This window comes from Rattus norvegicus, chromosome 6, assembly GCF_036323735.1.
Source record: "Rattus norvegicus strain BN/NHsdMcwi chromosome 6, GRCr8, whole genome shotgun sequence".
Lineage (NCBI taxonomy): Eukaryota > Metazoa > Chordata > Mammalia > Rodentia > Muridae > Rattus > Rattus norvegicus.
The window spans coordinates 111824615-111852598 of NC_086024.1; the positions used below are offsets into that span (position 1 = coordinate 111824615).

The window sequence follows — 27984 nt, forward strand, 5'->3', positions numbered from 1 at the left end:
GTGGGGTTGTCTGTAAGGTAGTGTCTTGCTTAGTGGTTCATATAGAAGAGTCCAGCCCTCTGTGGGTGGTGCCACCCCTAGGCTAGGTCTTGGGTTGTATAGGAGACCTAACTGAGCAAGCCAGGAAAGAGAGCCAGAAAGCAGCATCAGCCTTCCTCCATGGGCTTTCTTCAGTACCTTTCAGCTTCCTGCCTTGATTGCCTGCCCTGACATCCCTTGGTAATGGGTTGTGACCTGGGAGCTGTAAGTTCTAAAGCCTTCCACCTCAAGTTGCTTTTGGTCAGTGTTTCATGACATCAACAGAGAAGCGAAGTAGAACACGGCTTTTCCAAAGGACCTGAGTTTGGTTGCCAGCACCCACATCAGGAGGCTCCAACAGATCTGAAACCCTCGGGTCTCTGCAGTCACCTTTGTGCATGCATAAACTCTGTCTCTCTGTCTCTGTCTCTGTCTCTGTCTCTGTCTCTGTCTCTCTCTCTCTCACACACACACACACACACCACAAATACATAAATTAATTAAAAATAAAAATATCTCCAATTACCTTATAGGAGAACCCTGATTGTTCCCATTTTGCAGATGGGTAGAGTGGAGGTTCATATTAGCTAAGGGACAATTGCTGAGTGACAAGCCCAGGAACCAAACTGTGGGTGGTCTGGATTCAAATCCTGAGATCTTTCTGTGACTCTCTGTCCCCAGTGGTGTTCACAGAAGGAAGACACTAACAAAGGAGGACATACTTTGGTTTTCACTTCTCGGATTGTTCCTTCTGTTACTTTTTTGGCTTGTGCCCAGGCTTCCTTGGGGCAGGATGGAAACTTTCAAGGACTTGTTTTTCAGGGTCTCCTTTGGGGCCCTGCCTTTGGGGGAGTGACTTGTGTAACTTTTGCTAGTTTCATCTAGATCTGTCCACTTTCCTGCTAAAAGCTGTGTGTTGGTTGAGTCAAAAGGATCAGAAGTTCAGGACCAACAACTTGGCTCAACAGGTTAAAAATGCCTGATGATCTGGGTTGGATCCCCAGAACCCCCGTAAAGATAGAAGGAAAGAATTAACCCCCTTCAAGTTGTCCTGTGACCTCCACAGTGCGCCACGGCACGTGCATGTGCAAACACACAGGAGCTAGTAATTACTAGTACTGTGAGCTGGCGTTTCTCTAGCCCCCCCACCCCCCACCCCCGCAATATGGGACAGAGGCAGGCAGAGCCTTGTGAGCCATGGCAATGTGACTTCCTTACTCTGTGGTATTTGCTTCCTCTGAAGTGTAAGAATACAGCTGTTCTTATATTATTATGCTTTCGATGGCTGATGTTTTTTCAAAGTAATGTGTTTACATAGTAAGACAGTTTCGCTTTAAACAAAATTAGCATAATGCCTTGGTTTAGGAGAGATCCAGGAAGTGTGATTTCTCACCCTGTTCCCTTACCGTAAACTTTAAATTAAGAGTCTGGCCAATCATGGTGTACAGAGTAAGATTGTGTCTCAAAAACAAACGAGCCAACAAGTAAATAATTAGAAAACTACTTTCACTTGCTCTGTATCCTGAACCTGATCTTAGTTTCTTCTCAACACAGTGATTGAGCACGTGCTGTTTACTCAGCATCTGGTTGTATGGTGGGGCCATGAGACAACCCCTGAATGGAGCTTACCCTGGAGGCCTGAGAGCGCAGAGGAACTGTGAAGAAGAACAGAATTGGGAGGGGCAGTGTTTGGGGGTTTGGAGGTTTGGGGTAACCAGTACAGAATGGACTTTTCGATTTGTGCTGTGTAAATCACTTTTCCATTCTGAGACCTTTGGAAGATGTAGAGGCTGGAAGCGCTAAGCCAGGGTTCTTCCCTACAATCGAGTAGCGCCAACCCCTCCCCAGCCCTCCCCACCCCCTCTCTGCCCTGCCCCCCTTCCCTGGGAGCGGAAAGGCTCTGGTTTGCTTACAGACCTGCAGGAGCACAGCTTCCTGCTCTTGAAGGGCCCTCTGCCCCTACCCTACTACAACCTGTGCCTCCTAGCAACCTGTCCCCCATCCTCCTGACACATTTTACCATCCTTTATCCAGAACCCATCCTCCCTCAGTGAAGAAAGGTTTGTAAGAACCAGAACACCCCAGCCAGAAGCCTTACTGTAAAATCCTGAATTGCATAACAGCTGTGTTATGGAGCGATTATTAGCTTTACTTGAAGATGTTCCATTTGCATGAGGATTAGCTTTGCGTTCCTTTAAATAGCCAGCTAGCTTTGCCGAAGCCTTGGTGCTGAGGAGAAAGGGGGGCTGGAGAGAAAAGGGAGGCCCTCAAGGTAAGAGGTTTTGAGGCAGCCATAAACCCCTGGAGCCTTCCTTTCCTCTGAAGGGACACCAGAAGTCACCACTAGTTCTACTACCTAATGACACCTTCTTATCTCTCAAGCCAGGCCTCACCTCCTTGAGGAAGCATCCTCTGACCCTCTTCCCCTCAGGAGTGCAAATGGATGCTTCTCTGTGAATAATACTGCATTTTGTGATCCAATAGGACACATTAGAACACTTTACCACTGGGTGGCTTTATTGCCACTAACTACCTGGTAGGTTTTTTATTTTGAATATGGGTTCTAACTAGGTAGCTGTGGTTGGCTTGGAACTCACTATGAGGCTACATAGGCTGAGTCAAACTTAGGGCAATCCTCCTGCCTCAGCTGAAGCGAGACACCGTGACTGACTGCCTGAATGTCTTTAGGTGCGGAGTCTATTGTATTGACTCAATAAATGAGTGGTACATCGAATTAAATGCATAGCCTATACCGTTTGTAGGAAGGACATGTAAACACATCCCTGTGGGTGTAAGGGATACCCTGTGCCCTAGAAACACACAAGGCATGCTTGTGGCAGACCTTGGGTTGGCTCCCACAAGGCTGAAGGGACCCTAGCTCTGTCTGCTCTGGTATCTTTGCTGTTGCAAAGACTGGAGGGGCTGCTAATGTTCCTCCAGCTCTGACAGTGGTGATTGCAGTGGTGTCTGGGTGCTCTCTGATGCAGGGCTAGATTCCCCTCACTCACACTACTGAGCTTCCTTGCTTCCTCGATCAGCCTATCTGGGCAGCACACACACACACACACACACACACACACACACACACACACACACACACACACACACTGAATCTAATGACACTAGATTACTACACACTGTTTTCTGCTGCTATTTCTTTTCATTTATGCCTCCCCACAAGCCCCCACCCCAGCTTTCCAGACTGAATTGAGGTGATTGAGTCACACATGCTGATGGGAGAGAGTTTTGGTGTGTAACCCTGGCCTCCTGTTAGCAGCTTGTCTGTCCCTCCTGTCACACCCTGGGTCCTGAGATACAGTGTGGAGTGTATGCACTGGGAGCTGGTGCAGGTCCCCCAAACCTGGTGTCCTTAGACCAGTCTGTTGCTGTCTCAGAACCTCTGGCTTTGCCCCTGATATACTGGAGTCACATTGTATCCACTCCTCTGGCTTGTGACTCGGACCTTTGTTGCAGTCGCAACCTAGCCAGGCCCAGAGTGTGGCTAGGTCTGTGGAGACCCAAATGGGAAACAAACTTGCCTTCTATGAGTCAGTTTTGGGGGAAGAGAGAGGGCTCCAGGATGGGAGGGCAGGATTTGGGTCCAGTCTGAAGGAGAGCCCTGAGGGGTGGAACATGCTTACTACAAAGCACTAAGGCATATGCTAAATAGTTTGCTTGGTTTTTTTTTTTTTTTTTTTTTTTTTTTTTTGCTTGTGTTTAATTCTAACCCCCTTCCCCAAGTATTGGGAATCAAACCCAGAGTTTTGAACATGCTGAGCAAGTCACACACTCTACCACAGGGCAGTATTCCTAACCTAGTTTTATTTTGAAATAAGGTCTAAGTAGTCCAGACTGGCTTTTAACTCAGTGTGTAGCCCAGGCTAGCCTCCCTACCCCCCATTCTTCTGTCTCATTGTCTCAGTCTCCAGAGTCATGAGATCACAGGCCTATTCTACCAGGCTTAGTTGAGTTTTTTTTTTTTTTTCCTTTTTCTTACTTATTTCTAATTTTTCCTTCCTTCCCTCCCTTCTTCCTTCCTTCCCCTCCTTCCCTTTTCCTTCCTTCCCTCCCTTCCTCTTCCTTCCTTTCCCTCCCTCTCCTTCCTTCCTTCCTTCCTTCCTTCCTTCCTTCCTTTCTCTTCTTTCTTGTCTCGTGTAGTCCAGGCTAGCCTTGAAGTCCTGACCCTCTTGGGTCCATGTTTCCAGTGCTGTCATTCCAGGCGGGTACCACCCCTCCTGGTCTTTACAGTCTTTCTTTAAAACATTTTATTGGAATGGGTTTTTCATTATAGACCAGTTCCCAACTGAATTCCTGCATGCCCCTCATGAGGGTTCCTTATCCTCGTGTCGCCATGGTAAACGTCAAACTTATATCCCTGCTAAGAAACGGACCTTGCTCCATCGCTGTGAGCTGTATAAACTCACTCTTCTCAGATTTTGTTGGTTTTTCTGCCGATGTCTCCTTCTCCAGACCCCACTTTACATTTAGCTGTCATGTCTCTTGAGTCATCCCTGTTCTGCCTGTGACATTTTCTCACGAGTTCCTTAGTTCTTGTGCCGCTAGTAGTTTTGAGGCACACAAGCCAGGTTTTTTTTTTCCCCAATTCTCTAAGTTGTGATGCTGAAGGACTAAAAGGTCAAAGTTGAATCCAGAACTCGGAAATACGGGGCTTGGGGACTAGCTTCAGGTTCCCCTCTGCCACTAAGCCACACAAATTAGGGAGCCTCCTTGGGGGCCTTGTGGGGCTAAGCTGGAGTAAGACACAGACTTGGCTCCTCCAGTGTTCTTTGTGGGTGTGTCACCAGAGCAGTGATCTGCCCTGCAGTTCTTTGCCTCTCCCTGGAGCTGGGGTTATAAAATGCAGATGGAGGAAGACCCAGAGGGTGAGACAAACTTAACAGAAGCTGACTTTAATTCAGTCCTCACAAACACACTCTATCCTTAGTTTTTATAAAATGGATCATTCCTGCTTGAAATGAAGAGTTGGGCCTTAGAGGAGGTCAAGGACTTTCTGGAGATCCGAGGGAGAAGGGGCAGGCTGGAGTGTGAGCCTGGCTCACAGGCTCTGGTGTCCCTTCCTTCCCAAGGCCGAAGGTTCCTGGGTGTTATGAGTGGCAAAGCCTTGTCTTTGCCTCCTAGCCCATAGTTCCTGGCCCCTCGCTCCTGGAAGCAGCATTTTAGCTGACCAGACACAAGGGATAGAGGACTGTAAGCAGGGATTCCCAGTCCCTGTCTATCAGTCATATTGATCTCCAGCCATTGTATTCATCCAGTGTTTGATTCTGTCCTGTGGATTTTCACTGCCTTTGGGTGATTCCATTGTTTGTTTGTTTGATTGAGGCAGGTTTCCTCTGTGTGGCCCCGACTGTCTTGGAACTCACTTTGTAGATAGGCTAGCTTCAAACTCACAGAGATCCCTCTGCCTCTGTCTCCCGAGGGCTGGAATCAAAGACCTGCCCTGCCACCTCTGGCTGTGGTTTAATTTTTTTTAACTTTCTCATTCTCAGTGAAATTGAGCCAATAAGTAAAAAGATCATACCTGGCTTCAGCCTCTGAGGTCAGCTCTAGGTCCAGGGGGTCTAGCTCTCTTTCAGGGTGGAGTATCTCACAATCTGCTTCCTGGATCCTTCAGACCCTTCTAGCCGATGGTGAGGGTTGCCTTCCTTTTCTAGAAAGGGGCGTAGACTGACAGATCAGGCAAGGTGAGGAACCATGTCAAAGCACACAGTTTTGGAATCCTCAGCATCCGGGTTCTTTCCAGCAGGCTTAGAGGATCTGGGCTTTGTATGTCTTTAAGCCTGAGACATAGGGCTTAAAGAGGATGGGGCTAGGAGGCTACCATTCTAAGTGTGTGAGGAGAGGGAGAGGGAGGGATGGAGAGATGGGAGGGGACATTAGATCAATTCATTATGAAAACAACACAAAGTAATTTGGGACTCAGGTCAAATAGCCAAAACTTGATATCAAGGCAACCAAGGCATGTGAGTTTGGGGTGGAGGCTCTTGGGGCCTGAGGTTGCCCACTTTCTGTGGACCAGGCAGGCCTTGAGTTTGAGATCCTCCTGCCTTGGGCAGCCTCAGAACTGGAATTGCACCACCAAGCCAGACTAGCCATGCCCTCGCATTAGAAGTTCCTCCCCCACCCACTTTGAGCTCTCTAACTTCAGGGCTTGCAGGCCACCCAAAACACTAATAAGTTACCAAGTGACATCTCTTTTGCCTCGATCCACCTGCAGGATAGAGGCCCATCTTCCTAACCTGTGTCTTTCCAGCCTGGCCTTCCTGATGCTTTTCTAGAGCTGGTTCTTAGGCAAGTGCCAGGTGAGAAAACAGCAGAGGTATTTGTTTAGATTTGGTATCCTGGCAGTTTGGAGCCAAAGGAATACCACAAAGTCATAAGGCATGACAAACCTTACCCGAGGGATTTAATGATAAAGACACAAAAGGGTGGCTACTTCTGCTTAGGCAAGAAGCAGTAAAGACCTGAGCAGGAAGAAGGCATATATAGGGTTCCTCCACAATGGAGTTTTTCAGGGCAGATATTTCCAGGGTGGGGACTGATGGGTTTTCAAGTCCTGAGTTTGGGGCGAGCCCAGGGATTGTTGGGTTTTGGAGCTCAGGGATTGGTGGGTTTTCAAAACCCAGAAGCTCAGACTTTCTCTTCTGTATTGGATCCCTTGGAGTAGAGTTAGGAATGGTTGTGAGCCATTGTGTGGGTGCTGGGAACCAAACACAGGTCTTCTGTAAGAAGAGCCAGTGCTCTTAATTGTTAAGTATCTCTCCACCCCCACATTAGTTGTTTTGGAGATGAGGAGCTTGAATGTGTGTGTATGAATATATATATCTATATATCTATATATCTATATCTATATATCTATATATCTATATATCTATATATCTATATATCTATATATCTATCTATCTATCTATCTATATATATATATATATATATATATATATATATATATATATGCAGATGGCAGGTGCTCCCAGAGGAAGAACGGTGCGCCCCTTCAGTTTTTTTGTTATTTGTTTGTTTCTTTCTTTTTCTGATGTCTTTACAACCCAGTGCCATGAAGTTTTGTCTTGGACCTAGTTTACTGGTCCAGGAGCTAAGGCTCAGTGGCATGTGACAGCATCTGAGGTGTCTCTGCAAAGCTGGAAGCTGAGGCTGGACCCGACCCCCAGCTCCCCGAAGCTCACACATAGGTCCTACCCTTGCTGGCATGACTGGCACTCTCTTTCCTCTCTCTCTCATGCTGGCCTCTCGAGAAGCATAGCCTCAGTCTCCTCGGTGCTGGCGGAGGTAACTCTACCTCCCTAGCTTCGGGCAGGGCCATTGCCACAACCAGTAGCTTCCCCACAGGATGAGCTCCGCAGTCCTGAGCGGTAATTGAATTGAGGAATGCCATTTTGATGGAACCAACCAGCTGTTAATTTATCAGATCAATAGTCAAACACTGGGGTCAGTCAGTGGTGAGTAGCAGCATAGCCAGGGGGCAACCCTTGCTGCTCCAGCCCATCCCACAGCAGCTTGGAGTAGGGAGGCCAAAAGTCAAGGATGATGCCACCTTGGCCTCCCCTTTTGAGTGGTAAAGTAGGGCCAAGGGATCTAGCTTAGTGGGTGAGTGCCTGCCTAGCACACACAAGGCCCCGGGTTCAAACTCCAGCACTGCATAAAATGGGCATGGTGGCACAAGCTTGAAATCCTAACTCTCAGGAAGTAAAGGCTGGAAGAGCAGAAGTTCAAGGCTATCCTCAGATACATAGCATGTATAATATGGTTAAGGCTATTCTGGGCTATATGGGCCATCCTCTGCTAAAAAAAAAAATAAACATTACAAATAGGGTGTACATGCATGCACACTGCTTCCTCACTTTCTTCTTGTATCCAGATCACAAGAGAGAGTAATGCAGTCCTCAGTCAGGGAGGGCCTCACCATAATCACAAACTGTGCCACCACTGGGGCTTGGAAATCAGACGAGCTCGGGTTTATTGAGCATTTACTACATGCAGGTGTTGCTCCTTGTTGCTTTCTGTTTATTGACATTCAACCCTCAGAAAAGTTCCAGGAGTTGGGTGTAAACTGGAGAGGTTAAGTAAGGGATTTCATAGTCAGCAAATGCCAAAGCTGAGACTCAGAACCAGGCAATGTGTGCCTTCATCCTGTGGGTTCCTGTCTTAGGGGTAGGAGCCTTGCGGATCATTATTACTTACATATGGTGGTTGTCCCTGAAGTCATGAGGCTCTTTTCTAAGTCAATGTCATCATATTAAAATAGCATGGGGGTTGGGGGACTGGAGAGGTGGCTCAGTGGTTAAGAACACGTATTGGTTTCTATGGAGAGGATCTGAGTTTAATTCGCAGTACCCATGTTGGGTGGCTCACAGCTGTGTGTGCGTGTGTGTGCATGCACAGGAATATCTCTGTTGGAAGCTAGCCTGGTCTACATAACTGCATAGTAAGTAACTATGCAGAGATACATAGTTACAGCCTATCTAAAGAAAATGTTCTGAGATCAGGTGATTACAATTTCCTGTAACTCCGGCTTCTTTGTAGCATTTTGGAACCCTATTTCTCCATAAGCAATCCTCCGACTCTGGGTTCTGATACTTCCGGAACACATGGCATGGTTTCCAGAGTTTTTGAAGAGTCATTTTTAACTTAACTTACATATTTTTAAAGTTTTTTTTAATCTAATGTATATGAGTACACTGTAGCTGTCTTCACCCACACCGGAAGAGAGTACCAGATCCCCATTACAGATGGTTGTGAGCCACCATGTGGTTGCTGGGAATTGAACTCAGGACCTCTGGAAGAGCAGTCAGTTCTCTTAACCACTGAGCCATCTCTCCAGCCCTGAAGAGTCATTTTTAATTGTGTGCATATGTGCACATGAATGCAGATAGCTGTAGAGGCCAGAAGAGGGTGTCGGATTCCCTGGAGCTGGAGGCATAGGCAGTTATGAGTTGCCTGGGATGTGGCTGCTGAGAACTGAACTTAGGTCTTCTCCAAGAGTAAAACCCACTGAGCCATTTCCCCAAACTCAGGGGCTTTTGTTTGTTTGCTTGTTTGCTTTTAAAGAAGCCAGACAGCATTAAGGGAAGGGCAAAGGCAAGGGAGTTATGAGTTCAAGGGCAGCCTGGGCTACATAGTGAGACTTATCTAAAAAAAAAAAAAAGTCAATAAACAGCCTTGGCTCAGCAGGTGAAGGCATATAATCACATGGCATCATGTCTGGCATTTTTAATTCAGTCTCCACAGTGACAGAAGGATCAAACTGAATACACACCCAAACACACAGTAAATAAATATCACAAAGAATTGAAAAAATAAGAAAGATACATCTATTCTTTGTAAAGATTGGCTCTATCTACTTGGGATCCCTAAAACCAAGTTCTCAGTGCAAAGGAGAATTACTTGTCCCAGAGGGACAGAGGGCAGGGACTAAGGAACAAAGACAAGATGTAGAGAACAAACAGACAAGGAAGAAGAGTAGGGAACAAGGGAGAGGGGTCAAGGATATTTGTCCTGGAATGGGACAAAGAACTGTCTTTAGATAGAGGGGAAACATATGTGGCCCATAGGAAAATGGTGGTTTGTAATGGTAAAAGGGAAAACCCTGGTTAGCATGAGATGTTTAATTTTAATCGGGTGTGTTAATTATGTAAGCCAAAGGGGGCTTTTGATTGCTGGACATCAATACTTTGATAGCTGGACCTTGGTGGTCAGCCTCAGAAGGAGGAAGTGGCCAAAGGAGGGAATAGACCTTGGTGGCCACCTTTAGGAATGTGACCTAATCGTTTTTTAGCAAGGCAGATGAAATGGGGCAGAAGGGTAAGGTCTGCCGGCTCCATGTTTGCCAAACCTGGGCCTGTTAGAGCCCTTTGTACTTCATATGTGAAGTATCTAAACCGAGATTCTTGGGACTCTGATAGAATGAGGAGGAGGCAGATCTGATAGTCACTCTCAGAAGACTGGGGGTCCAGCCTCTGTACAGCATCGGCTGTCCCCCTTTTCAGACCCTGTTTCTATACTGACACTCAGCAGTTTTCCGACTTTCCTTATTATTTCCTATTCAACTAATGCTTGTCTGTGTTTTAGTTGGGGTTTCTATTGCTGTGATAACACACTATGGCCCAAAGCGACTTGGGGAGGAAAGACTTTCTTTCTTCTTATAGCTTACAGTCCACCATCCAGGGAAGGCAGGGTAAGAATGCAAGGCAGGAATCTGGAAGTAGGAATGATACAGAGGCCATGGAAGAGAACTGCTTACTGGCTTGCTGCACACGGCTTTCTCAATCAGCTTTCTTATACACCCCAGAACCACCAGCATAGATGTGGCACCACCCACAATGGGCGGAGCCCTTCCACATCAATCAACCAATTTTAAAAATGTACCAGAGGTTTACCCCTTTTCTCAACTGAGGTTCTTTCTTCCCAAATGACTCCAGTTTGACATAAAACTAGCCAGCGCAGCCTGTCAGAGTTCTAGGCATTGGTGGAAACCAAGGGAGAAACCAAGTGGAACTCCTAGTCGCATAGAGGAACAGGGCTTGATCTATGCAGCCAAGATAGGGCAGGTGGCTATGCCTTGGTGGAGCCAGGAACCACTGTGTGGCAGGCCCTTGACCCCCAACCCAAAACAGGTGAGGGAGAAGGTGTTGTGTGACAATTTCCTCTGAGATTAAAAACAAACAAATCATTCCGTCCTGCTGGGGAGCTCCTTAAGCAGGTAAACAACTAAAAAGTAGCTCCAGGAACTCCCTGAAACTGACCAGATTCACTAGGCTCCTCCCTGCCAGAGTGAATAAAAGCTGAGAGTTGCTCAAGAGACAAAAGAAAGTAAAAGCTAAGCTGCAGATGAGTTGACACGCCAAGAAGACTCACCCAGGAGAAAAACTGCAGAGTTCTTAGCCACCAGACTAGCTGTCTGGAGGAGGTTAAAAACAGTCACCTGAAGTGGACAATCTCCAACCTGTTAAGCTGTGCAGTGTGCTCCAGGTTCCCAGCTTTTGGGAGCTGTCACCCATGCTGGGGTGGACTTTGGTGGTACATCTGTCTTTGAGTCGTTTCAGCTCCTGTAAGCAACCCCAATAAAACTCATTGGTTCATCAAGCAGGACTTCGGTGGTATCTGTATTTTGCTCTGTTGTGGGTTCCCTATGAATCTGGGGTGAGAAGACCAGTGTTACATCTCCCAGGAAAAGTTTTGTCTCACAGCAGAAGGGGTCAACAGGCTGAGATGGTATAGCCCTGGAGACAAGTGGGCAGGAATCAGCAGAGGCAGTGGGATGATCCTGGATGGCCCCAGCTTGGGTAAAAGTCCTTGTTATGAGTGTGGGACTGTCCCCTTTGCACAGTAACACACTTCAGCATTTTCTGACTTTGTAACGCCTGCCAAGATATTGATTCTTTTCCTCCTGGACCTCAATTTCCTCATCTGAAAAATGGGAAAACAAGAGCTAGGCACAGCCACACATGCTTATAACCCCAGTGGTTGCTAGGGCTAAGACAAAAGGATGGTTATGACTTCCAGACCAGCCTGGTCTACACAGCAAGTTCCAGGCCAGTCTGGCTATAGAGTGAAATCTTGTCTCAAAGCTGTAAAAAGGCTGGGATGAGTGCGGGAGGCAGCACAGAACCAGGGAGTGACAGAGCCCCACCTCAGCAAGTTACAGTGAGTCAAGGACCTCATGCATACCTGTCCTGTTCCCAGCAAAGAGCAATTGTTCCGTCACATTGTCAGTGATGCTGTTACATCCAGTGCTAGGGCAATTGGAAAGCAGAATGGGATCTGGTGAACTCCTTTCTGTTTCCTTGCATTAGTGACATCTTTGAGGTAAGGCCCCGTTATTTTCTAAGTCGCCATTTCAACTATAACTGGTGATTAATTTCAGATGCATTCTCATCACCTAGATGGCAAAATGTCCAGGGGTGGGAGGGGGAGCAGGGAAAGTTGCCTAGAATTAACGCAATATGGTATTGTCTGTCTTCAAGGCAGGGGTCTGTCTGCTTTGTTGACCAGAGGAACAGTGGATTGTATTGCAGATACTCAAAGAACAGCCATTGAAGGAGTGTGTGAGGGTGAGGTGGGGCTGGTGCTCGAGTCATGCTTTCAAGTGTCTGAAGCCCCCTGTGTGGACTCACCTCAGGGACGAAGCCATGCTCCTTGGTTTGCGGCTGCTACAGCAGGAGAGCCTCCCAGAATTCTCTGCCTCTGACCCTTGTTCTTTGTTACTGCCTGCCTCAATATTCTTTCCCACTACACACTGGAGGGGTGTGTGACCTTACTCAACACCTGAGCTCTGCAGCTTGCTGTTCCTGAAGAGGCAGCTACAACACCAGAAATCTTCTGGGAGGGACTTGGTGGCCTGTCTTATGTCAGGCACTCACACCCCTGTGTGAGAGAAGCATGTTGGGATTGGACGTCAGGTCTCCAGAAGTACCTGAATGAAGGCACCTTTTTGCCTGCAGGAACTTTCTCAGTGGAAGCAGCAGGTGTGTGAGTCTATGATTAAAGGGGTGGATGGACAGGTACATGGAGACAGATGCTTGGATAGAGGGTAAGTATAGACCATCTCCTTATTGCTAAGTAAGGAAGGTGGAACTCCTCATGTGGATGAGAAGCTACCATGTGCCAGGGCCTTTTCCGTGTCAAACTGTTCATTCTCAAGACTGCCCCAAAGGGTGAGCACTCTTGCTCATACCCTGCTGCCATGAATGAGGAAGTTGAGGCATCTAGAGGTCAACTAACCCAGATCATGACCGGCAGAACTGGGGTTCAAGTTCACACTGTCCAACTCCGAGTTAAACTCTGAGGCCATGCCTGTGGCTCACGTGAGATCAAAGTCAAGTGTGTTCAGCCGCAGTCTGGAAGGTATTTATGCCACATCAGTAACTGACACAGGGTGAGATATACAAACAGGCTCAAGACGAGCTGTGATAGTTCACAAATGCCATGTCATCTTCATTAGCACTTGAGAGATGGGATAGAAACAATTTTAACCATTTAAATTTTTTGCATTATATGTGAGTGTGCCCGTGCCCATCTCCCACCATGTATGTGTGTATGTGTGTGCTTATGTGTGTGCACATATGTATATTTGTTCTTCTACCATGAGGGTCCCAGGGATTGAACTCAGATCATCAGGTTTGGCAGCAAGCGCTTTTACCTACTGAGCCATCTTGCTGGCCCTTTGACATTTCTTTTTGGTCCATTTATATTTATTTTTATGTGTTTGGGTTTTGGTTGTTGTTTTGGTTTCCTGTCCCTTTCTTGTTGTTTGTGTTTGTTTTGTTTGTTTGAAATGGGGTTTCTCTGTGTAGCCCTGGCTGTTCTGGAACTCAGTCTGTAGATCAGGCAGGCCTTGAACTCAGAGATTGGCCTCCCTCTGCTTCTTGACTGCCGGGAATAAAGTCCCTCTCCCCCACCGCCCCGGCCCAAGTGTTGGGGATGTTTTGCTTGCATGTGTGTTTGTGCACCAAATGTGTGCCTGGTACCCTCAGCTGCCGTCTGGGTGTTAATAATCAAACCGTGGTCCTCTGGGCTGATGGTTCACAAGCTAGCAGTGGTCATCTGTGGGCCAGGGGACTGGGACTTCATGGCTGTCCTGGAGCAGCCATTCTTTATCTTCCGGACATCCTCTCTTCCCATTCTGGTGTATACAGCCTGAAAATGGATGGATAAAGAGCCCCAACTGAAAGGCGCTAATTACCTATCATTATTTCCCCATGCCGCAATTTGCGTGCAACGAGATTTCCATCAGTTGTCTGGGATCAGCGTGGTTTTGACTAATCTTTCAAGCGACACGGCGCTTAATTATAGATTTCTGCCTGAGCTCTGGAGCATGCAAAAGGAGGGAGGCTGTCATTGGCTCTGTTACATTGTTATGCATTCAGTTGTCCTGAGTCCCAAGGTGGGGGGGGGCACCCTGTTTGGAAAATACTTCTAGGGAGACAAATAAAAACAAAATCTAGACTTTACAGAGGAAAGTGTCTGAATAGCAAGGTGACCCGGGATGGTGACAGGTGGGTGGCTTTCTCTGTCAGCTTGGTCTCCCCATCAGCCCTATGCTTCTGGGATGCTGCCCACCAGCTAGCCTGGTCCCTTAGTGACTGGGACAAGTGGGTTTCCCAGGCTATGGTTACCTATTCTAAAAGTTGCCAAGTTAGGCATAAAGCCCCCTGGGAATTTGTGGGTTAGTGACTTCTGCTAGGCGGGGGTGCCGGGTTCTGAAAGTTGAAAGATACATGTTTGCAAGCTGTCAATCTCGCAGGAATGATTTTTTTTTTTAAAGTATCTTCTATTAAAATGAGTAATTCAGACTACTAGGGGAAAGGTTTGAATGAATGAAGGGTCTGGGTTTAAGAAAGAAATGCATCTGTAACTAATGAACTTCAGTGCACAGAACCTGATTTATCACAGTGCTAACTCATCTCATCCTTGGCCCACCCACTCCTCCTCCTTCCCTTCAAGGTAGTGAGCATTTACATCCTGTTGCTGCCTCTTTTTTTTTTTTTTTTTTTTTTTTTTTTTTTTTTTTTTTGTGAAACAGGGTCTTGAACCTTCTGATTGCTGAGGCCGGTCTTGCATTTCTGATTTCTCTGCTTCCATCGTCCTGGTGCTGGGATTTTAGGCATGAGCCAATATGTCCAACCTTTCTTAAGTGCTGGTTTTTAGAGTCGGGATCTCACTTGCTCGAGACTGGTCTGGAACTAACTCCCTGTAGAGCCAAGCTGCAGAGCATCCCTCTGCAGGAAGTTTAGTTGTGTTCCTCCCAGGTGCCTGAGGGTCTGAGGCTCTGCCTTACCTAAGAGTCCCTGGCTTCCAGTTAGGTCAATGATTACTAAAACGTGTGAGTCAGTATCTCAGACACCACCACCCCCCTCCCGCCATGGCTTCCCAGTCTAGGTCTGTCTGTCCTCTTCACTTGGCAGCTCCTCCCCATCCTAGTATTTTGGCAAATTCCTTTCATTTTCTCCTCAGTTTTGGATGAGGGTGGGGTTCGTCAGGTAGCTCCAGGTCAGCCAGCTGCTGGATTTTTCCGGAAGCTGTCCATGGGAATTATCCCAACCACAGCACCCATGCTGTGTCAACTTGGGACCAGGGCTGTTTGGAGCTGGTTACCTCCTCAGCTCCATCATCGAGATACCCTGGGAAACAGAGGCTGTTCCGCTCATGAGCACCCAGGTCTGGAGAAGGCACAACCTGGCTACTCAGAACCATACTTTGGGGCAAATTTAGGTATGTTTGGTACAGACACATGACCTGAGCTGAAAGCCAGATGGCTGTAGCTAGGGTGACAGGTTTTTTTTTTTTTTTTTGTGACACAGATTCCTTTTAATAGTGAGAGGACCCTACCCCGAAGTAGAAAATGGGCAAGCCAGTCTACACCTCCCTCTACCTGCCCACCCGCTAGCACCTCAAGGGGACCTATCCCTGGAATTCCTGCTAAATTTCTGAGTACCAGTTCTCTGCCCAGCATTTGTCAGTCTCTTTGTACATAAAGAATCTTCAGCCCTGTGTAGGGATGTCCAACAAGATGGAGCCCACATTTAGTCAGAGGGTAGTGACATTGAGGGGACGGTGGCTCGTTGGGCTCCAGTTACCAAACGGATCAAAGAGAAACGATGCCTTGTGGGGCTTCGACCACTAATGATTGCTCTTGCAAAGGCCCTGACATGGGATGCCTGCTCCCTTCCCACAAGGAGTCAATAGTTATTGATCCAGCCAGCCCCAAATGAGGGTCTAGCCTGAGCCCCTCCCAGAGCAGTCGTGGTTGTCTCCTGCTTTCATCCTGAGTCTGTACCCTCCCTGGACTTCCACTCCAGAGTCACCTCTAAAATCTTTTCATCTTTAATTATCTTTTCCTTTGTTTTATTTTATTTTATTTTATTTTTGAGAAAGGGTTTTACTATGTTAGCCCTTCTTGGCCTAGAACTGTCCCTGCAGACCAGGCTGGCCTTTACCTCACAAATATCCACTGCTTCTGTCTCACAAATGCTTGGATTAAAGGTATGTGACAACTTTTTGTAGCAGACTCAACTCACCGTGTATCTGAGCTTCAGACCCTCCTGTGTCTACCTCCTGAGTGCCGGAGTTACGGGCATACACTGTCAGGCATGAGGTTTTGCAGGATGGGGGACCAAACCCAGGGCGTTATACAAACCGGGCAAAAGTCTACCCACTAAGCTGTATCCCCCACCTCTGCCTAACCTTCTTCCTATTTTCCAAAGAGCTGGAGAACATGGAGAGAGCAGAGGGCAGCTCTTTGAAGTTCTGCTACCTTCAGCTGGGCTCCAGGGTGGAATGCGCTACTGTTTTTAGTGTGTCTCCATCTTGGGGACTTGAACAATCCTCCCTTTTTTATCCCTACACTTTATTATTTTATCCACTGGTTTTTGAAACTGAGTTCTATGGTGTGGGCTGGAGGTGGCCTAGAACTCGTGACCTTCTCAACTCAGCTCAAGTAGCTGGGATTGAAGGCATATGCCCACAATGCTCCACACAAAACCATTAGCCACCATCAGCAACGGACAGAAAGTGGCGTGGACTCTAATCTGGATTTTTGCTTTGTTTTGGTGCTGGGATTGGACCCAAGGTGTCATACGTGGTTTTCACCTGAATTGTATCCACAATATTATGCAAGTGTCCTAATAATTTAAAACTTTATTAAGACTTCAGACTTGTAGCATCAGAGTAGTTTTCCAAAAGATTTGGGGGGCTGGCCCTGGGTTTGATCCCAAGCATTGAAAAAAAAATACCCTCTGGCTATGTAGATTAATAGCCTTTGGGAGAACCTTCTGGGAAAAATAAATCCACTGCATGTTTAGAGTTTCCTATTTTCCCCAATCTTACTGTTTATATCCAAATATTCCAAAATCAAAAAACAAAAACTCAAATTCAAATTCAAAATACCCATTGGTCTGAGGCGTTGCATCAAAGACTACTCAATCAGTGATCTGCAGTCTGCGTTGGGGAAATGGGAAGGTTAGTGGTGCGGGGCTGAATTAATGGTCAGCTGGAGGGACTGAATTGCTCAGGGCAGACTGGAAAGTATTCGATGGTTCTTCTTAAATACCTTAAATTCCTCCCATTCTCAATGAATGGCTTCTCATCAAGATTCTAACACGGCTCTCACTAGTCTAAAGTGCATCCTGTCTCCACACCCTGCCAAGTGTGTAAGCAGGTGCTGCTCACTGCAGGTAAGAAAGGCACTCCCCCCCCCCCCCCCCTTCATCCTCCACCCCAGGCTGCCAAACTTCCTGAAGAATTGTCTGCCTTCACTTCCCCTCTGGCCATTGCAACACCACCGAATCTCTTCCCACCATAAAGGTGAGCTTGCTCTGGAGCCAGGCCACCTCCTAATGACTACAGAGGATACCAGCCCTCCCTTCCTGTCTCACCTTGTGGCCGTATCCGATGTGCTGTCTGTTTACCCCCTTCCAGATGGCTCTGACATTACTTTCGAAATGGGCTCTTTCTAGTCTCTTCAGTGTGCATGTGTTTGAAGAGGGGGTGCCTGTATGTCCATGGGGGCCAGAGGTTGACGTTGGGTGTCTTAATTATGCCTCACTTTTTCATCTGTTTGTTTTGAGACATGGTCTTAGCCAGACAAGATGGCGCATGCCTTTGATCATCCCAGCACTCAGAAGGCAGAGACGGGTGGATCTCTTAAGTTTGAGGCCAGCTAGTTTACAGACTAGTGAGTTCCAAGACAGCCAAGAGTACATAGATCCTATCTTAAAAACAAACAAACAAACAAACAAAAAAAAAAAACCACACACACACACACACTAAAGAAATAGAAATGCAAAGAAGAGAAAGAGAGGGAGGGAGGAGGGAAGGTGGGGAGAGGAGGGAGGGGTGAGTGTGGAAGGTAAATAACTAATTACATCATTAAAGATATGCCCCTCTACTTGGATCCAGATACTAAATTACTAGCTGCTTATCGTACGCCAAGTCTGACTGAGACCAGGATCCAGCGAAGGCTACCTTGGGACCTTCTGAATCAAGACACAGGACTGGGGGGGGGGGGGGGGGAGGAGCCAGGGCTTGGGGGGCACAACTTGATATCTCTAGTATCTTTCAGGGTAGGTTGAGCTTCAAGACTGGGAAGGCAGTGGGAAATTGTGGCCCATACCCTCCCAGGGGAAGCTGAAGCCTCTCTCTCCCTCCCTCCGGGCAAATGCTTCCTGTGCCTCCAGAAGCAGGGGCTTATGGGGCATGTTCAACAGAAGCTGCTGCCAGGACTTCCTGTGTCAGGTGTAAATTGGGAAATTGTTGGTGCTCTTCGGAAGCCTGTGGAAGGCTGGGTAGAATTAGGGAATTTATGAGTTCTGGTCCCCAGGCCTTCACACTGAGCCCAAGGTGCCCCTGAGAGGATTACAGCCCGGAGCGGTCAGAGCGGGTCAGAAGTTAATGGAGAGGAGTCAGCCGTCTTCTCTGCCCTGTGAAGGGCATGAGGGGAGGAGCAGAGCAGTGCTTTAGGCCATGTGTTCAGTCAGACTCCCCTCCAGATGGTGCCCTGTTATTTCCTCAGGATACCTTAGCTGGTGGGTAGCAGGACCCAGGAAGAAGACAAGGCCAGCCAGAGATGTGGGAAGGATCCAGAGGAGACCCTTACCTGGGGACCTGGAGAACAGAGTCTGGTAGGAGAGGATCCCCAGAGTTGAAAGGAACATTCCATGTGGAACAGTAGGGACCTGGAACCCAGTCTTTACATACGTGGGCTCGTAAGCTGGAGTACAAGGGCCTTTAATGGGCCTTTTGTTCCAGTACCAGAAGCCCCCTCTCTCTATACACTCAAGTGCAGATGGGTGAGTGACACCCTCAGGAGGTGTGCTGAGTGTCATTGCACTTCGGTGGGACCAAAAGCCAGGTCACATTACCAATTCTGTTCTCAATTTGAGGCTAGACCAAGGATTGTTAGGTGGGTGTAACGATGAAGCTCCTCCCTCCCCCCATTCACTATGGAGTGACCCTTTTCATGGGCACTTTAAGAAAAAAAGGAGCTCTCGAGTGAGTTACCTAAGAGTGGTACAGGAAGTGCAGAGCCTCCAGCTCTGAGATCTTCCTTCCTACCCAGGAACCTTCCCTTCTGTGTTGTTTTTCCCCCTGCTCCCTTTCCCTGTTTCTGGGTGCACAAGCTGGTACCAACCCTCTCCACTGGGATCGAGGCTACTTTCGGGGATCATGTCTCTAGATGGTTTTGTTTGTTTATTGGAGACAGGATCACTCTCTGCAGTCCTGGCTGTTCTGGTACTCTCTTTGTAGACCAGGCTAGCCCCAAACTCTCGATCTTAGTGTCTTTGCTTCTGATGTGCCACCATGCCTAGCAGGAGACAATTTTAACTGAACATGGTGAACAACTAGGTTCCCCTGAACGATCCTTCAATCCAGTCCCCTTTACATGAACTTGGCTGGAGAGACAGGATTCCCAGTAATCAGAAAGTTTTGATTATCCCACAGTTTTCAAGGATCCCAGATGATCTACTGTATTGGTGAGGCTCCAAAGCATTCCTGAAGGTTCTGAACTAAAAAAAAAAAAAAAAAAATTGAAGTGAAAGGAGTGTAGGTGTAAGTAGAATGCTTTCGAGCTTATGTGAGTTAGGGGGTGGGTGGGTGTTTAATCTCTAAAAGAAAAATAAAACAACTTCGGCTAAGTGTTACATGGTGGCATGCAAGGTCTAGTGGAACACGCCTTTAGTCCCAGCCCTTGGGAGGCAGAGGCAGGCATATCTCTGTGAGTTTGCGCCCAGCCTGGTCTACATAGTCAGTTCTAGGCTAGCCTGGGCTACACAGAGTGACTCTGTTACATGGTGGCACAGACCTGTAGTTCAAGTTCCTTGTTGGGTGAGGCAAATGGGATACAGATTGTGGTTAGCCTGGTCTACTTAATGAATTCTATGCCAGTCAGGGCTACTCTCAGAGGTTCCTTCGCAAAAAGAGAGGGAGTAGGAAGGTGTGTGTGTGTGTGTGTGTGTGTGTGTGTGTGTGTAGTATTAGGTTTGACTGATTCCCTCATGTGTCAAACCTGGAAACAGTGTTTTGGGACTGGGGAGCTGGGTTCAAGCTGGTTTATCCCGGGGCTAAGAAGGAAAAATGGAAGGGAGCAGTGGTGGAGTACAGCTTGAATCCCAGGGGTTGGGACAGAGTCAGGGGGGATCTCTAGGCTGAGGCCAGTCTGTTCTCCAGTGCAAGATCTTGGTGTTGGCCTGAGCTACACAGAGAAACCCTGTCTCAAGGAAAAAAAAAAAAAGGCAGAGAAAGAGAAAACAGGATCAGGAAATCACATTTTAGATAGGACCTCCATTATCCAGCCTGGACCATGGGTAAAAACTCACTTAGTGCCTTTGGGTTAAACTGTCCCTCTTGTTCCTGTTAGAAAACTTGGCAATCTTGGTGACTGTGAGGTACTTAGTATTGAGGCAAATTCCAAGCTTGGGCTTCACAACTCTTTGGGATTGGAAGATGTTGTGGGAGGTTCTAAAAGGCCCTTTTACTGTGAGTGCCTGAGGTGTGAGGCTCCCTGCTTGGGACAGGTACACTGTCGGCTTCCACTTTTTGTCTAGTAGGCAGGCTGGCCAAATATTTAGAAGAGGCAGTTAGCATATTGTCACCCTTAGGCCAGCAATTTGCAAAAGACAGGTTCTTTGATTTGAAGCTTACCGAATTATTAAAAGTTTCTTAGCACTCTGAAGTCGCAGAGACTTGTTCTGGGCGGCAGCTCCTGACCGACTACCATTGCAGCTCCCCTACGCCTTACCTGTAGGCACGCCCATGTGCCCGCCCACTAGGATGGCGCCCCGCCCACCTCCTCACCTTGCCTTGAACTAACTCCTGCCCACCTTCTCACCTCGCTTAGAACTGACTCCCGCGTTCTGTGCCTGCAGGTTGCTGAACCGAATGTCGTCCGAAGACAGGCACCTGGGCTCTAGCTGCGGCTCCTTCATCAAGACGGAGCCATCTAGCCCATCCTCGGGCATTGATGCCCTCAGCCACCACAGCCCCAGCGGCTCGTCGGACGCCAGCGGTGGCTTTGGCATGGCCCTGGGCACCCACGCCAACGGTCTGGACTCTCCGCCTATGTTCGCAGGTGCGGGGCTGGGAGGCAACCCGTGTCGCAAGAGCTACGAGGACTGTACTAGCGGTATCATGGAGGACTCGGCCATCAAGTGCGAGTACATGCTTAACGCCATCCCCAAGCGCCTGTGCCTCGTGTGCGGGGACATTGCTTCTGGCTACCACTATGGAGTGGCCTCCTGCGAGGCTTGCAAGGCGTTCTTCAAGAGAACCATTCAAGGTGCGTGGTGGGCAGTGCAAGACCTGGGATGCTGGCTTTGGGTGGGGACATTGGTCTACAGGTCTTGTTGGGTTGTTCCCTTAAATACAAGTCTAGTTTCCTGAGCGCCAAGGCGCTCTGGAGGTCTCCTGTGTCTTGATGTTTTTCCCTCGGGGATTCTAGACAAGGACTCATAGATATACCATGTTTCTTTTTGCTTCTTCCATGAAATGCCATAGAAAGATCCACAGGAATACTTGATCCCGGACAGCTCTCACCATGGATACTGTCCGGTGCATGAGCCCTCCCCTCCAGAAACCTATTTGTGTGTGTGTGTGTGTGTGTGTGTGAGAGAGAGAGAGAGAGAGAGAGAGAGAGAGAGAGAGAGAGAGAGAGAGAGATACCATTATTTGCCTTGCTATATCATATTTAAGCTATCTTTTTGCTTCTATGTTAATCACACAAGTTGAAAGGTAGGCCCGTATTCACGTAGACAGGAACTGACTGAGATCCTGGCAGGCGGCTTTGGGCTATTTCTCGTTACATTTGCATATCACTAGGGTCACATGCAGATAGCCCTGGGGTATTCAGCTCTTGATGAATGTGTTCGGGAGTCCTGGAGTGTCCCTCTGTGCAGGTGAGTGGAGGATAATGGTGAACCAATCAAGCCCTCACTGGGCAATATTCTTTCTGGCCGGGTGGGACCGGGATTGAGAATCTTAATGTCTCAGGCTTAGTGTTGAACACTCGGTCAGTCAAGATATCTGTTGAGCACCTCCTAAGCACCATCTATGCTGGTAAACCGAGAGAGAGAGAGGGAGAGAGAGAGAGAGAGAGAGAGAGAGAGAGAGAGAGAGAGAGACCCCAATTCAATTCCCTCCGCCTGGACGGACACACTGCCAAACCCAAGGATGCTGCCCAGTTCTCCCACCCCCACCCCTTATCCCCCACCCCCACTCACCCTACCACTCTTGTGTCCTACCTGTTGGCCTCAACAGTGTTCCGTTCCACTGTTCTCCCTGGGCCACTTTGGCAGGCCTTGGCCAAGCTTCCCTAGGGCGACTCTGTTTATTCAACATGTTTATATTTGTTAATCTCATTGGATAATGCTCTGTTAGATTAACTGGGGGCATTAAAGGTTGGATAAGTTTACAGTTCTACTTAACTACTGGAAGGCTGGGCTAACCCAGCGGGCTCCTGGGTCAGACACTTGACCAAGCCCGTACCTGTGAGCTCAAACTTGGGTGTGCTGCCTCAGTGTCCTCGTGCGCCTTATAGAGTGAGCGAAGCCCTCTGTAGGCTCAGTTTCCTGGGTAACCAAGGCTGGTCTCCATCTCTGGATCACCCGCCATCTCTACCTTCCAAATTCCCACGTGCGGGGACTACGGAATCTTCCGTCACTACCGTACCTGTTGTTTTCCCTTTCCCGTCTTCCTTCTTTTCTTTTTTTCCCTGCACACTATTGGGAATTGAAAGTAGGAACTGGTTGTGTGTGCTTACCAAGGCATGCATGTAGAAGTCAGGGCAATATCAGGGGCCTTGGCTTACAATAAGTGTCTTTCACCACTGAGCCATCTTGCTGGCCCCAGCTTAGTGTTCATTGCTGTTTTCTACTTTTTAACAATATTGCTTTTACTATAACAACAAATTTCATCATGCAGAACAAGCTCTGTCATGTGCATATATTTAAGTAAACTAGTGTAATTACTTTGTTCTAGGAAATTTAGGTTATTAAACCGTTTTAGAGCCTCTGAGATTGCTTAGTGTAAATATGCCGGTCACCAAGTCTAGCAACCTTTCGATCACTGAAACCCACCCACATGGTGGACAACTTCCGACCTCACAAGCCCACCCGTATACACAACATTACTAAAATACAATTAGTCTATTGTGTTCATGAATAATATTTATTTGGTATTTTGTGACAGGATCTTACTGTATAGCCCTGACTCACCCAAAACACAAGAGATCCACCTGCCTCTATTTCCTGAGGACTGGGATTAAAGGAATATACTAACCTGTCGGGCCATGAATAATTCTCCCCCTTCCATAGGGTTTTTCTATGTAGCCCTGGTTGTCCTGGAACTTGCTGTGTAGACCAGGCTGGCCTCAAACTCAAAGACCCCTGCCTGCCTCTGCTTCCCGAGTGTTGGGATTAAAGGCGTGTGCCACAATCGCCCGGCATGAACAAAACCTCCCTTAGAATCTTTTGGCCAAGCCAGCCCGAAAATGTGTAGGTGGAACACATTTGAACATTTGTTGTATACCAGAAACAGAGGCAAACAATGAATGCCTTCTAGGCGGCTCTTGCTTCGTATTCCCCTTTGTGGTGCCGGGGGTGTAACTCAAGACATGGCGTACTGGGCATCTGCTGTATTATATACCCCTGCCCTTGGGTGGAAGGACTCTCAGGGTCTTTATAGGTGAAATGAATGGTGTGGCAAACAGTTCTTTCTCTTGCTTCAGTCAGGGCAGAGAACTTAAAGTGAGCAAACGTTGGCCGCATACATTTGAAACAACATTATATGTTACCGAAACCACAGGGTTTTTCTTGTTAAATTGGGAAGTAACCTCCCCCTTTCGTTTTATACTCCTCAAGACAATTTTGTTTGAAAATGGGATTTTTAGGAGACAATCGCATTTTCTCCTTTCCCTGGCTTCTTTAAATGGGGCAGGAGATATTCTAGATCAGATTTTTTCTAGAAACCAAGGCTGGTATGTATAGACCCAGGGCCTCTGCCCACCTCCTTACCAGGTGGCTGGGAGTTTTTCTTAGGGAAGGTCTGTAAACAGTATTAATTATGTGCTACCATGAAAAGGATACGGATCTCTTCCTAGAAGTTGGCTGAATGCTGGGGCCCTTATCTCCGGGAGAGGTCGGAACTCATTACAGGAGATGCTCCTCTCGCAAGCAGGGGGAAGGTAGCTCGAGGCCAGAAGTTGGCCGGATGCTCTCCTTATTAACTCTTTAGTTTCGTTCTAACGAAGATTGCTATCACCTTGTAGCCCTCGCAGGCTCGCTGTTGTCCTGTCTCTGCCTCTCACCCCGCGGGTTTCGTAATTCTCTGGGATGGTTTTATTGTTTCTAAACGGAGTCAATAGCAGAAGAATGAAGCAATCACTTCATTGGAAATTCCTGCACATTACACAGCAGGAATTTGAGGCTGGAGAGGTGGAGATGTGGATCGGGTCTCCCAAAAAAAGGTGGAATTTAATGCTGAGTGCCTAGGGGTCTGCAGGGTCTGCGGGCATGACAGAAGGCTCCGGACCACGGCGACTTTCTTCTTACTAGGGAGATCCAGACCATTTCCTTTGTGTGCCTGGTCAGGGAGGGTATTTCCAGGACTGGGCTATGTGTGTAGGCTCAGTCTTTTTGTTTAACTTTTGAGACCTGGTTAGCCCAGAATTTGCTATGTAGTCCAGGCTGGCCTTGAATTCACAGATCCAGCTGCCTCTGCCTTCTTCCTATATGCTAGGATTGGAGCGGAGATGATGTGCCAAACTGGAACCAAAGGTTTCTTGAGAGCAAGGTTAGCGTTTCGTTAAGCTACACCTCAACCCCAAGCCATCTTTTAAAAGTCTGGCTTTGTGAGCTGGCCTAGTGATGAAAGCTTTTGAAGCACTGGGAGGCAGTGGGAAAGTCGGCCAGGTCTATATTAGCAAGTTTAAGGTCAACCTAGGCTACAAAGAAAAGGTTTAGTCTGTGGATTGATATCCAAGCACCTGCAGGCTCTGAGCGCAGCGGAGGCTCCAACTCTGCCATCCCTTCCTGTCGGAAATTTCTGTCTGCTCCTTCCCTTAGGAAAGGAAGTTTACAGAAACCAGCATGTCGTCCTGACAGACACTGGGAGACCACCCCTGGTGGTTCATCCTCTGGGCTTGGCTGCAGGTGAAGTAGAAGGGTGGCTCACAGGACGAGCCAATCAGCCTGCCTTCAGCTTTTGTAAATCAAGTAGTGCCGGGACCCAGACACTCCTAGCACAGACTTATTGTTTCCAACACATGACTGAGCTAGAACGGCTGGCTGTAGGGCCACAAAACCCTAGACTTTTACTATCTACTCCTTAGAGAGCAAGCCACAGTCCGTTCTCCGGCTCCTGCCATTTAAAATCAGCTCCAGTTGGTGTAAGTGGAATGTCTTCACTGAGTGGAGATTGTCTGTGGAGCTGGGAGCTGTTAGGAGCGTAGACCAGAATAGATGATCTCAGAGATAAACAAAGGCACCTTCCTGCTGACAGACCAGTGGCTCCCGGCACAGGGAAGACGGGGTCCTGATTGAATTTGCTAGCATATCTAAAGGAGGGTTTGTGACTGACTGTCCAGGACGATTAGCCTGCCCTTGGAGCAGAGAGACTGGCCAAGGTCTCTTCCTGCCCAGGAAAGGGGAAACTGAAGCTAAGGGGTAGCCTGTGGGTGCTGACACATTAAACGTTCAGGTGATGTGATTAATACCTTTCTGATTAGGACTTGGTTCTCTCAGTCAAGTTGGGAACTTTCTAGTTAAGTAGACAGATCAATGAAGTTAGAGGCTTTGTTTCTGCCTTGGAGTCTCTGGGGCTTATACATCATGCTCTTTAAGTCACAGACAGCCCCTCTCTGTGGCTAGTGTCATCTGACTGACTTATGGGAGTCTTAGGGGTCAGATTCCTGCCTGCGGTACTGACCTCAACGCCCACACTGATGGAAGCTGGCTGTAGACGTTAGGTCTTCTGAGGAGCAGTTCCAGGGCCCTGTCAGTCAACCTTGACCACTCTAGCAGTGACTGCCTACCTTTCACTGAGTGTGGATCCTTCTGTCGCTTTTAAATACGTAGGAGCCCCCAGTCCTCCAAATGCCCTCCACCCTCAGCCTCCCTTCTTGCTTCCCTTCCTCCTCTCTGTTTTTTTTGTTTGTTTTTAATGGTTATGGTTGTGGGGTCATTTTCAGTGAGGTTCCCTTTTGGAGTCCCTATGTTTTTCTCCATCACCAGCCCTTAGGATGTCTCGGACACCCTTAGCACTGGGCTGATTCCCCTCTGAGAGGGCAGAAAGCTTGGATTTGAAATCTCATGATGTAAGACAATTATTTTTTTGACAGAACTTCCTCCGCCTCCTGCGTGCTGGGGTTACTGGAGAGAGTCACTATGCACAGCCTTTGTTGGTTTTGGTATTTTTATTACATTTGTTTATTGTGTGTGCCACCACAGTTTGGGGGAGGAGGGGTGTGGTGTCAGGATATCCAACTTATGAGAGTCAGTCAATCCTATGTAGGTCCTGAGGGCCCCACATAGGTTTTCAATCATGGCAAGTGCCTTTATTTGCTGAGTCATCTCCAGCCTTTTAAAAAAGTGTGTGTGTGTGTGTGTGTGTGTGTGTGTGTGTGTGTGTGTGTGTGTGTGTGAGACCCACTGTGTAAGCCCAGGCAGGCCTCACATTTTCTGCAGTTCATCTGCCTCAGTCTCCCAAGTGCTTCAATTCCTGGTGAGAGGCACCATACTCAACTGATACTTTGTTTCGTTTTGAGATAGGGTTTCATACGTGGCTGGCGGCTTCCACTTGCCCAGTACTGGGAGTACAGGCCTGTAAAAAAGCTTTCCTGTGCACAGTTTGTGGGGTAGACTTTATTGAGTTTGCCCTTAGAATCCTGGGTCTTTGCCAGCCTTTTAGCTACATTTTGAGTTGCGTTTCAGGTTCCTCTATTCCTTCTAGGTTGGCTGAATGTACGGACTGTTCTCCTTAACTGTTTTGTTTTTTTTTTTTAAAGCCATAATGTGTGTGTGTGTGTGTGTGTGTGTGTGTGTGTGTGTGTGTGTGTGTATACACTGTTAGGATAATTCTTTTATGTGTTCTTCATTTCCAGGTGTCAGACTTAACTGGGCAGTATACTGCTTTTGACTCCCCAACAGTTTTAACTGTCAATTCTCATTTCTGAGGGTAGCAAAATTTGTCTTAACATTTCTTTGTTCTCTTGCTGCTGATTCATTCAGGTGACCAGCGTTGATTGCAGTCTTTAGACAGTGCCATTGATTTCTAGTTAAATCTTAAGTTACTGAAAGGCGTGGTGGTGCATACCTTTAATCCCAGCACTCAGGAGATAGAGGCAGACAGATCAGAGTTCGAGGCCAGCCTGGTCTTTTTAGTGAGTTGGAGGAGAGGGAGATTCTGTATCAAAATGAGATTGGGGGGTGGGGGGGAGTTGGTGGCACAGAGAGAGACCGAGAGAAACAGAGAGCTGCCATGATATCATCTCTAATATGAGACCATTGAAAGCGTGAATATTAAGCGACTTCCCCTTTTTCTAAATGACTGAAGCCCCTGCCTTATATTTGAGCTTGTGACCAGGTCTTTAAGTTCTTCAGTGAGTTTGTGTTGAGTGCCAATCACTGCACTGGGCACCAACCGAGGGCCTCTACTCCAGCCTCTCCAATGTGACAAAAGATGTCCGAGGAACAGACTGAGATGGGATCAACCTTTAGTGACAGACGGAGAACAAAGGTGAGGGAGGGGCTGGGAAGGCTATGTGAGGAAGTAGCTTTCAGGGTAAGTTGAGGCCCAGGTAGGAGCCCTGGGGAGCAGCTGTGGGCAGAGGGAACGTCAAGTGTAGTAAAGGCAGAGTCTCAGCTGCTCCAGGAGCTGAAGCAGGAGGACGGATTGAACTCAGAAGTTAAAGACCAGCTTGGAGCTTAGGTATCTTATAAAACA

The 27984-nt window shown here is 47.8% G+C and overlaps 1 protein-coding gene across 2 annotated transcripts in view; it reads left to right on the forward strand.

Moving 5' to 3' along the window:
• Esrrb (estrogen-related receptor beta) overlaps window positions 1-27984 on the forward strand; it is a 155426-nt gene that overhangs the window by 85953 nt on the left and 41489 nt on the right. For both annotated transcript variants that reach the window (NM_001008516.3, XM_039112056.2), the window contains exon 2: window positions 20916-21325. In NM_001008516.3, the coding sequence (NP_001008516.3) occupies window positions 20916-21325 (410 nt within the window). The remainder of the gene's footprint in view (window positions 1-20915; window positions 21326-27984) is intronic.